General features: G+C 55.3%; 1 protein-coding gene across 1 annotated transcript in view; it reads right to left on the bottom strand.

Annotated features, from left to right (window-relative positions):
- The window catches only part of ADGB (androglobin), a 179,889-nt gene that overhangs the window by 34,632 nt on the left and 132,350 nt on the right, over positions 1–12,907 (bottom strand). Inside the window, exon 19 of the mRNA XM_078877269.1 lies at positions 8,386–8,530. Coding sequence (XP_078733395.1) covers positions 8,386–8,530 — 145 coding nt within the window. The remainder of the gene's footprint in view (positions 1–8,385; positions 8,531–12,907) is intronic.

Here is a 12,907-nt window from a genome sequence, read left to right as displayed (position 1 = left end):
ACCCACCCCAACCCCACACTCTTCTATGGCCAACCGCAACTGCACATAAACGACAAAAGACAAAGATCCCCTGTACAGCCTCAACAGACTGTTGGGGCAAGTGCCTACGAAGGCCGGCACGGCACACGAGGCGGTGGGCGCGCAGCACCACGCCCGGCCGCCTTTGTCTCCCCAGCAGCAATGTTCGTACCCCGCACCAGGTACCCATTTGAGGTCGAGTCGACCTAGGGGAAACCCGCGACCGGTTCAGATAATCGTCACCGGTGATGGCGGTGAGCGGGAATCGAACTCGGCTCGCCGGGTTCCGTAGTGCGCAGCTTTTAGCGCTAACCGCTGCGCCACCGCTCCATCACGACCGCCCCCTCCCCCTCCACCCCGCCCCTCCTACTCCGTGCAGAAGCTGATCGGAGCGAAGGTGCGAATGGATTCGGAAAGAATGTAAAGTCACGCAGCAGTGACCTGCAAACGAGAGGCGTTTCTCCCTCCTACTGCCTGGGCGCGCGCGCGCAAACATGCATGCGACATGCGTGCGACATGCGTGCATGCACCCACTCACGTGCGCACATGCATGTACGCGTGCGGGTGTACGCGCACACGAATTTCGTGCACTCACGCGGAGCACGCAGATTAAAAGATATCCGCTGTGTGAGCACCACGACCGCACGAACAAGAGCACACGCATGTGCACGTATAGCCACAAGGACACATGCACACGCACACATACTCACACGTGCACACACACACGTGTACACACATGCACACACACGTGCACACACACATATACCCACACGTGCACACACAAATGCACACACACGTGCACACACACATACCCACATGCACACACACATACCCACACATGCACACACACGTGCACACACACATACCCACATGCACACACACATGCACACACACGTGCACACACACATACCCACACGTGCACACACACATGCACACACACGTGCACACACACGTGCACACACATACTAACACGTGAACACACCCATATACCCACACGTGCACACACACACATACCCACACGTGCACACACACACATATACCCACACGCGCAAACGTATATCCACACACACATAGACATTGCACACGCACATACACCAACACATACAAACACATGAACACGTAACTAAATATATGGTCCTATTTGCACAGACATCCACAGAGACACGCGCGCACACACACACACAGATGTGCAACCTCAAAAGATATTCACAACAGCAACCCTGATTCTGCACCCGATGCGGAGGAAGCAAACACACACACACACACGTGTGAACAACAACTATTAGCTGCCCAGAGCTCTAAACACTCTGACATGCGGCGCACATGCACACATGCACACCTACACACAGGCCAACACACGCACGTGGCGATCTACACACACACACGCGCGCACACTTACGCCCACAATCGTGAACGCGCGCTACCCCACGCGCCCATACGCAGCAACGCACACGCACACACACACACCGCTGTGGATGCAGACAGCCACACGGGCGCGCAGTCACAGGCACACACACGCACACGCACGCATAGTCACACACGCAGGCACACACACGCACAACCACAGGTACACACACAGGCGCGCAGGCACACACACACACACACGCGCGCAGAGGCACACACACACACAGGCACACACGCACAGGCACACACACACACGCACAGTTACAGGCACACACACACACGCACGCACAGTCACAGGTACACACACACACACACGCACGGTCACAGGCACACACACACACGCACAGTCACAGGCACACACACACACGCACGGTCACAGGCACACAAACACACGCACAGTCACAGGCACACACACACACGCACGCACAGTCACAGGCACACACACGCACAGTCACAGGCACACACACGCACAGGCACACACACACGCATAGTCACACACGCAGGCACACACGCACAGTCACAGACACACACACAGGCGCGCAGGCACACACACACACGCAGGCACACACACACGCACAGACACACACACGCACAGTCACAGGCACACACACACACGCACACACACACATAGTCACACACAGGCGCGCAGGCACATACACACACGCACAGTCACAGGCCCACACGCGCAGTCACACGCACAGTCACAGGTACACACACAGGCGCGCAGGCACACACACACGCACACACAGTCACAGGCACACACATGCAGTCACAGGCACACACGCACAGGCACAGACACAGGCACACGTACACACACACGCACAGTCACACGCACAGTCGCAGACACACGCACAGACACAGGCACACGTACACACACACGCACAGTCACAGGCACACACACGCAGTCACAGTCACACACACACACGCACAGGCACACACACACAGGCACACACACACACGCACAGACACACACACACACGCCCGTGAAGGCGCGCATCCCGTCGCAGATGCGCACACGCGCAAAGAAGACAAAGGCACACACGATCACACGATCGGGTATGCAGGCGGCCATGCACGTGCGCATACCCACCGACATACCCACACAAAAGACAAAGATCCCCACTTCCCCCAACCCGTAGCCTTGACAGGCTCATGGGGCAAGTGCTGGGAGCGAGTAGCACCTATGAAGGCCGGGACGGCGCATCAGGTGATGGCGTGGAAAGCACCATCGAACCAGGTACTCATTTGAGGCTGAGTCGACCTAGGGGAGAGGCCCAGGACCGGTTCAGAATAATCGTAAAACGGTGTTTGTGGCCGTGAGCGGGAATCGAACTCGGGTGGCTGGGTTCGTAGGGCAGCGCGCTCCCAACAAAACCCATTCCATGACCCACACACAAAAACAAAGACGTAGATACCACAGTATAGCCTTAACAGACCGTTGGGGCAAGTGCTGTTAGCGAGCACCCACACACGCACACCCACATAAACCCACACGGAAAAAAGATAAAGATCTCCCGTGTAGCCTTGACAGACTGTAGGAGCAAGTGCTGTTAGCGAGCACCTATAAAGGCCGGCACGGCACACGAGGGGGTGGGTGGCCAACACCACGCCCGGCCGCCTTTGTCTCCCGAGTGGCGATGTTTACACATCGAACCAGGTACTCATTTGAGGCTGAGTCGACCTAGGGGAGGCCCAGGACCGGTTCAGATAATCGTCACTGGTTTTGGCCGTGAGCGGTAATCAAACTCGGGTCGCCGGGTTCGTAACGCAGCGCGCTAACCACTACACTACCACCCACACACGCACACACACCCACACACACACCCACACGCACACACACACACACCCACACGCACACACACACGCACCCACACCCACACGCACACACACACACACACACCCACACGCACACACACCCACACACACACCCACACCCACACACACACGCACACACACCCACACGCACACACACACACACCCACACCCACACGCACACACACACACACGCACACCCACGCACACCCACACGCACACACACACACACCCACACGCACACACACACGCACCCACACCCACACGCACACGCACACCCACACCCACACGCACACCCACACACACACCCACACCCACACCTACACCCACACACACACACGCACCCCCACACGCACACCCTCACCCACACGCACACCCACACCCACACGCACACCTACACCCACACCCACACGCACACCCACACCCACACCCACACGCACACCCACAAGCACACCCACGCACAACCACATCCACACGCACACCCGCACCCACACGCACACCCACACCCACACACCCACACACCCACCCACACACACACCCACACACACACGCACACCCACAAGCACACACACACACACACCCACATGCACACCCACAAGCACACACGCACACCCACACACACACACACACCCACACCAACACCCACACACACACGCACACCCACAAGCACACACACACCCACACGCACACACACACGCACACCCACACACACACCCATCCAAACGTTCAGGCGCTTCAACTCCAAGTGGCTCTGGCCGAGTCTCGCTGCCCTGCGACCAGCGAGCCCCTCGCCTCCTGCCGCGACCACGACCCTCGCTGGGTGCCGCCGTTAATCGGGCGCCTCTCTGCCTATCGCCGGCGAGCAGGACGGACCCCGCGCGCCGGCATTTCCACACAAGGGGCTGTCGACCGGCAAACACGCTCGTTGTTGCCGTGGTGCGCGGTGGCGAGACGTTACACCGCCTGGTGTGAAGAATAAACATCGCCACTAGGGGAGACAAAGGCGGCCGGGCGTGGTGCTGGCCACCCACCCCCTCTTGTGCCGTGCCGGTCTTCACAGGTGCTGCTGGCTAACAGCACTTGCCCCAACAGTCTGTTGAAGGCTACACGGGGGACCTTTGTCTTTGACAGCTCGTTCCTACGGATGGGACGGGGTGAACGCCAATCCGTCAAAGTCAAATCACGGGAACACGTTGGTGCTTGCGCTGTTCCGATAAGAGCGCGAGGCGACCGCGGAGGGAGGCACCGGGCCACACAGACGGGCAAAGACGTCTCGCCGTGGGGAGGGCGGAGCTGCGTCGCTACGTCGCTCAACTCATCATCGGGTAAAAAAATAAAAAAAAATTCGCGAGCGGCGTCTTCAGCGTTCGGCAAAAATTTCGCGAGCCGCAACGCCGGCGCGCGACGGCCTAACCTGCCGAACCTACTCTTTACAAAAAAACAATTCCGACTGGAGGCCGCGGGGATCTCGAACGTGTCCGCTGCGGTGCGCACGGGGCGTTAAAACCGCCGCTGTTTGTTCAGCGGTCCAGCGAGCGGCTCGCAAGCGGACGAGTTGTGGTGAGGGGGGGGTGGTGGTGGCGTTGATGCAGCCCCGGTGGTTGTTCTATGGCGGGACTCGCCCATGCAAATAGGAATTTGGAATTCCACCACTGGCTGTTCAAGCAGCGGGCCGCTGCACGCTGCGACAAGCCGCGTCACCACGGGGTCGGCCGGCAGACGCGAGAATTTGGCAGCACGAAGGAGAGAGGGAAGGGGGCAGACGCCTCGGCTGGTGAGGGCAAAAAGGAAGGGCAGGCGTCGGGGTGGGGGGCAGGGGCAGGGCGGGCGTGGGAAGGTCAGAAAGGAAGCGGTGATGTCAATGGATCGCGAGGAAATTTGAAGGCGTTGAGTCACCCACAGCCTGTTCATCAAGACCATTCCTGCCACAAGCTGTCACCTTAATTACACCGGACATTTATATTTTTTTATCAGCCAAAAATATATAATTACGGCGAATCCATTATAATTATTATCACAAGAGGGTAGGCACCTGTGTAATTATGTGTCTCTCTCGGGCCACGTGCAGATAGTCGAGTATGCGCGCAGTGACGTGGGTTTACTGACTCGGTGATTATAATAGAGTGGTTGTCATGCCAATTCGTTTAACCAGAAAAGCCTCAATCAGCCTCAAGCCTCTTATTAGGCAGGAGGGTGCTGCTACATTGCGACGTTTGACGATTTCCGTTCAGTGAGAGTCTGGCTTTGAATGGGGAGGCAATCGGAGCGTACGAGGTGATGACCCGAACAGATAGCACGATAACCCGGGCAGCCCTGTGTTTTTCTGATTGCACCTGCCATGTGTTGTCCGACGTTTCCGCTTCAGGTGCAGGGAGCTCGTTCAGGAACTAAATTCAGGCTGCGTGGAGCGAAACGCCGGACAGCCGTAACGGCAGAGCTCGCAGAAAAGCCGGCGCTAACCCTAACGCTTAAAACTCCGTACAGATGGGATTCCAGAAAACCCACTGCTTTGCTGTTATCCGCTGGTCTCCTTTGCAGGCCGAGTTGGCCATTCCCCGGGCAGTCTCCCGTCAAATCAGTGACCGGGCCCGAAAACCTGCTTAGAATTCCGATATGTCACGAGAGCCGGGTGAAATTCTGGGTGATCTGGCCGAAGTAAAACAGGGCAAGGTCGCACGGTTAGATCTGGTGACGAGGCTGAAGCCCAGCGGCTTGGGGGAGTGGAGGGGGGGTTCAGAATGGCTGTGCAAGAGAGACACGCCGTGCCAGTAACCACTCGACAACAACAACAACAACACCTGGACTCGAATCCAGGTTTCAGCCGCACGCGATTAAACCGAATTCTCAAGTGCAGTGGGTAGATGGCCTGCCTCAGCCCCGCAATCAGTGACTGCACAATAAAAGCCATCACCGTTAAATAGTTTTTCAGTTAATTTGGATTAATGCAGCTGAGAGGATTATAATTCTTGACTTGATTACCACATGACACGCGGTCTTTGCAGGTTTATAAAGAGTGCCACTTTAGATTGGGTAAGGGAGTTTAGCAGTGGCTCTGGGATGACACCTGAATGAAGTCATTCCAACACGAGGTGTGGTGAGGTGTGTGGTGACGAGTGTGAGTGTGGTGATGAGTGTGAGTGTGGTGATGAGTGTGAGTGTGGTGGTGAGTGAGTGTGGTGGTGAGTGAGTGTGGTGATGAGTGTGAGTGTGGTGGTGGGTGTGAGTGTGGTGGTGGGTGTGAGTGTGGTGGTGGGTGTGAGTGTGGTGATGAGTGTGTGTGGTGATGAGTGTGAGTGTGGTGGTGGGTGTGAGTGTGGTGGTGGGTGTGAGTGTGGTGGTGGGTGTGAGTGTGGTGATGAGTGTGAGTGTGGTGGTGAGTGAGTGTGGTGGTCAGTGAGTGTGGTGGTGGGTGTGAGTGTGGTGGTGAGTGTGGTGATGAGTGTGAGTGTGGTGGTGGGTGTGAGTGTGGTGGTGGGTGTGAGTGTGGTGGTGGGTGTGAGTGTGGTGATGGGTGTGAGTGTGGTGGTGGGTGTGAGTGTGGTGGTGAGTGTGAGTGTGGTGGTGAGTGTGAGTGTGGTGGTGAGTGTGGTGATGGGTGTGAGTGTGGTGGTGGGTGTGAGTGTGGTGGTGGGTGTGAGTGTGGTGGTGAGTGTGTGAGTGTGGTGGTGAGTGTGAGTGTGGTGGTGAGTGTGTGAGTGTGGTGGTGAGTGTGTGAGTGTGGTGATGAGAGTGTGAGTGTGGTGATGAGTGTGTGAGTGTGGTGATGAGTGTGTGAGTGTGGTGATGAGTGTGTGAGTGTGGTGGTGAGTGTGAGTGTGGTGGTGAGTGTGAGTGTGGTGGTGAGTCTGGTGAGTCTGGTGAGGTCTCCGTGTTGCTGAGTGTGTGGGGAGTCGGGCTGAACGATTAATCGATTTCAAATCGAATTGCAATTTGAAACAATGCGATTACCAAATCGCAAAGGCTGTGATTTTTTTGCGATTTGAAAAGTCCTATTACTTTCTTATCGGAATTGTTTTATTTTTTATTATTATAACTTTATTTATTTAACTTGATAATTGTTCTATGTTTGATTGTTCTGTTTCAATTAAAACATTTTAATAAATACATATTGGAAGCAATTCATATCTGTAAAGTTCTCATCCTTGCATTAGAATATATAGAGCAGTTCATATTTTGATGGTATCATGTGGCAATGCTCCATCACATGTTTTAAATCTATTACACAGTGAATATTGAACTGAAGCTTGACTTTAAAAAATGTAATCACAAGTCAAATGGCAATCACAATATCTGTCAGAAACATCGCAATTAGATATTTTCCCCAAATCGTTCAGCCCTAGTGGTGAGGTGTGTGTGGTTGAGTGTGTGTGGTTGAGTGTGTGTGGTTGAAAGATCTGGACAAAGTCCCATCGGTGAGCTCCTCCAGCAGGCAAGGCTGCGTTGGCTGGGTCATGTAGCCCGCATGCCCAGCCACCGCATTGCTAAACAGCTTTTGTTCGGCCGGATCGAGGGGGCTAAACGGGCTCGGCACGGGCTAGAGAAGAGATGGAGTGATGTGGTACAGGAGGACGTGGAGCTGAGTGGACTTGCCGATGACTGCTACCAGCGGTGTCAAGATCGGCCTCTGTGGAGGAGGCTCGTGAAGGACGCTACTGGGCAGTTGGAGGCAGTCGCCCTCCAACAACAACGGAGGGCGGAGGAGCGATGCTCACAACAACAAGCGGAGTGCCGGGTGGCTAAAGCACAGCAAGTTGGCACAGTAGGGGGCACAGGTGGTGCATCAGCCAGTCATCTCGGTCATCTCAGTCAGTCGACCCGTGGCACCTGGGTCTGCCCCGTGACCTGCCAGTGGGCGTTCGACACTTCACGTGGCCTCAAGGTGCACATGGCCTGGCACAAGCGTCGTGGTGACGTCACCGCCACTTAGTCGCGAATGGCGGTTGTTGTTGTTGTGGTTGAGTGTGTGTGGTTGAGTGTGTGTGGTTGAGTGTGAGTTGAGGTGCCCACGTTGCTAAGTGTATGGTCATGTGTGTGCTACTGTGTTTGGTGAGATGTCTGGTGAGGTCCGTGCTGAGGTCTCCGTGTTGACGAGTGCGCGGTGAGCTGCGGTGAGTGAGGCGAGGGGTGCTGTGCCGTGAGCTCGACTCTCACCCGGGCGGCAGGCAGAGAGCCGTGGCTTTGCTGGCGGAGGTGTGGATTCTCAGGGCGGCCGAACCATACTTCACCGGCTGAGTCCACGAGTGGTGACTGGCCACCAGCGAACCGGGCCCCGCGCTCCCACCGACCTCCGCGTCGTCTGCACAACGCCAGAGAGCACGCGGCACGCAGAGGTGAAGCCGCAGTGGGGGGCAAAGGGGGGCTCTGTTCAAAGTTCAAAGTTAATTTATTAGGTATAGCCCTAAATTTCGATTTAAAGCTTTCGTGACTGCAGGGATTCATCTTCTTGGTTCTTTCGGTAAAGTCACGTAGAATGGAAATAATAAAATGAGGACGGCAGCTTGCGTTGTGGCCGAAACGTCGTGAGAATTATTTTATTATGTTTTATTTTTATTATTTTATTATTTCCATTCTACGTGACTTTACCGAAAGAACCAAGAAGAGGTATAGCCATGTGAGCCATTCGGCTCTTGAATCGGGTGCAACCGTAACAAAAGAAAACATGAACAAGAAAACATCTTAAAATGAATATGTGACTGAGTGCAAACAGAAAATCCAAGAAAAGACAGAAAAATATTGCAGAAAAATCACCGTACACCAACGCTGTGCAAATATCCCAGTGGGATGCAAGTCAAACAACAACAACCACAAGACAACTTAGATTAAGGCCATCAGTCTAACTCCGTACTACAACAAACAAACATGGCCAAACCAAAAAACTTTTCGAAAATCACCTAAATAAAGCCATAAAAGCAATGAAACAGTGCAGGTCATAGGAACTGTGACCGAATTTTCACAATAAACGACGTAAACAACATGTACTACCAAACTCTGCAGCCACAGCATGTTGCCCCCCCCATGGTGAGATGTTAACTCCCTCGCCTGGTGTACAGGAGGTCGTGGGTTTGATCCCGACCCTGACGCCTGCTGCTGTATATTTGGAGTTTGCGGTGACTTTCTCTCTCCCCGGTGTCACGATCATTTTTCCCCGGGTCCTCCGGTTTTTCTCTCCACATTTAAAATCAACGTGCATTCAGGGTATTTGGCTGTTATACATGTACGCGTAATGAGCCACTTCCTTGAGCTATAATTTGTGGCCAGGTCGCTACATAGCTCAAATGACCCGACTTGCTGAAATAAAAAAGGCATAGGATAGAAACACTATCCTATGCCATTGAGCTAGAGACTAAAAATACATGTGGACTGGGTTAGGGCTAACTGTCATCATAATACTACTCATCATTGCGTCATTCATGCTAATAGCATCCCATAACGCCGTACATTAATTATATATGACAATCAAATCCCATACACAGCCACTACAAAAGCAAATGAAAACCCTACAATCAAGCAAAATCGAAAATGTATCATACAATGGTAACAGTACAAGGTCATCATCATCGTCGTTATCATCATCATCATCACTCACAGCCCTTGCCCCCCGTGCCTGACCTCCTCACACACCCCCCCCCCAACCGAAACGTGTTTTCCCAGCGAGCGCGTACCAAGCTGATAAATCCGACGCTGCTTAAGACGTCCTAGGCGGCGATGATCGATACGAACGGGGCCCCCGGGTTACGACGAGAGCTGTTTACCGGGGGGCCTAAATCGGCGTCGTAAATGCTGCCGTCACCCCCCCCCCACCCCCCAGCCGTGGACGGCTTACCCCCCCCCTACCCATCCCAGCCAGGGCACAATCAGCTCCAGGGCTTTCATCCTGGGTAGGCTCGCCCGCGAACACGGCGGGGTCATCCATATTTATGACGGCGCTGTTCTTCCCGCGAATACTCCATAACCCCAACACCACCACCACCACCACCGCCGATGCCTCCCCCCCCCCCCCGGCTTGGCAGACTCGTTGGGGCGAGCGCTGTTGGCGAGCAGCAGCTGTGAAGGCCGGGAACATCACGCACGGGAAGAAGTGGACCGTGTGTGGCGGTGGTCGACGTTCAAGAGGCGCACAAGTGCAGAAACGTCAGACAAGGATGCCCCGTGTAGCCTCAATGAACTGTCGGGGCAAGTGCTGTTAGCAAGCACCTACGAAGGCCGGCACGGCACACGAGGGGGTGGGTGGCCAGCATCACGCCCGGCCGCCTTTGTCTCCCCAGCGACGATGTTTACACACCACACCAGGTACTCATTTGAGGCTGAGTCGACCTAGGGGAGGCCCAGGGCCGGTTCAGACTCGGTACTGGTGATGTCAGTGAGTGGGAATCAACCTCAGGTCGCCGGGTTCGTAGCAGAGCACGCTCATTGCTACACTACCGCTCCCCACAGACACACACGCGCCGCCCACACATCATACATAATCTCCCAACCACACCAAGACAAAGATCCCCCGTATAGCCTTAACAGACTGTCGGGGCAAGTGCTGTTAGCGAGCACACGAGGGGGTGGGTGACCAACACCACGCCCGGCCGCCTTTGTCTCCCTAGTGACGATGTATACACACTGCACAAGGTACTCATTTGACGCTGAATCGACATCGGGGAGGCCCAGGACCGGTTCAGATAATCGTCACCGGTGTTGGCCGTGAGCGAGAATCGAACCCGGGTCGCCGGGTTCATAGCGCAGCGCGCCAACCGCTACACCACCGCTCCCCACATATAACCGCACGCACGCACGCACGCACACACACACACCGCCCACCACCCACACACGCACACACACACCGCGCACACCACACACAACACCGCGCCAGCAAGCACCACCCACGGCACGCAACAGATCTTCATCGCAACAGATCTGCACCACCGCCCGCACAACCCCCCCTCCCACCCCCCTTCACTCCCCACGGCATCAGCACATCTCTGCCGAGCCCACCGTGGCACCAGGCAGCGAGAAGCGGAGCTTGCGAGCTCCGTTGTGTAATTCTCCGCAAGCGCACGGTGGCTGCCGGGCGCCTCGCCTGGAATTGATTTTAATTGCCCTGGGCTGTCGGGGAGAAGAATACGGTAGAAAATTTCGACTCTCAATTCTCACTCCCCCTCTCTTCTCTATTTCTCTCTCACCTGCCGCCGCTCCCTTAATCCGAGATCCCCTCTCCTTCCTTCCTTCCCGCCCACTCGCCCACCTTCCATTCATTCCTCCTTCTCCTACATAGCTCCCACCTTTTCAAAAAACACACGGGCATCACCCACACACACACTGGTTCATTAACCACACAGCTCCACCACACACACCACCCACACGCACATCTCCACCACACGCACACACGTGTCCACCAGACGCACACACGTGTCCACCACACACCACCCAGACTCATATCCACCACCCACAAACAGCTCCATCAAACACCCACACACGTCTCCACCACAACACCCACACACAGACCACCTACACACATCTCCTTCACACACACACACACACGTCTCCCCCACACACACCACCCACACACATCTCCTTCACACACACACAGATCTCCACCACCACACCCACACACAGACCACCTACACACATCTCCTTCTCACACACACGTCTCCACCACACACCCCTCACCAAACACACACACAGAGTCGCCACACACACACACGCGCAGTACAAGCGAGCTGCAGTTTTTCTTTAACTAAATTTAAATCTTGACAGTCAAACCTCGATTGAGAAAGTGTGGGTTCCTATTTGGTGTTCATACCATGAAATAGTGGAGCATGGCGGGAGAGGGGGGGGTCAGAGCTGGGATTATTCCACCTCCCCACGGAGAGGGCGGCTGTGCGGATCACAGAAACAGCAAGTTGTGTGTGTGTGTGCGGTGTGACTGGGGAGCGGCAGCTTCGCGTACAAGGTGCTGCACTACAAACCCGGCGACCCGAGTTCGATTACTGCTCACAGCCGACACCAACGGCGATTATCTGAACTGGTCCTGGGCCTCCCCTAGAGGTGTGGTGTGTAAACATTCGGGAGACAAAGGCGGCCGGGCGTGGTGACGGCCACACACCCCCTCGTGTGCCGTGCCGGCCTTCATAGGTAATCGAAAATAGCACTTTCCCGAAAAGTCTGTGCAGGTGTTTGCTCGTGTGTGTCTCCTCATGTTAATGCATTTAGATCGGGGTGATTAAGTCGGTGAACAAGTAAGTGGTTGGGTCAGCGAGTAAGCTATCGGGCAGCGGAGCAGGTTGGTGAGTGGGTTGGTGAGCGGGAGTCTGGTTGGGCGAGACGGTTGAGCAAATTGGTGGGTGGATGGGTAAACGAGTAAGTGTATGGATTGGGCGAGTGGGTGAGTGAGTGGGTGGCTGGTTGGGTAAGACAGTGAGCAAGCGAGGGAGCGAGTGGTTGGGTGAGCGAGCAGGTGAGTGCGTGGGCGAGAGAGAAAGTACGAGCTAACGTGGGTGAGTGGGCAGGCGAGAAGGTGGGTGGTGGAGCGAGCGAGCGAGTGAGGCAGCAAGCGAGTGGAAAGGAAAAAAATCGCTCGCCTACTGGGAGCACACAGCTAAGAAATGTCATCTCATTGTTTTTTTTTACTAATTTCACACGCGGCTCCCAGCTGACTTGGACACACCACCCCACACCGCCAGCCCAG

This window comes from Lampetra fluviatilis, chromosome 47 (genome assembly GCF_964198595.1).
Source record: "Lampetra fluviatilis chromosome 47, kcLamFluv1.1, whole genome shotgun sequence".
NCBI lineage: Eukaryota > Metazoa > Chordata > Hyperoartia > Petromyzontiformes > Petromyzontidae > Lampetra > Lampetra fluviatilis.
Note: the sequence above shows the minus strand (reverse complement) of the source record. Positions and strands in the feature narration are given on the sequence as shown.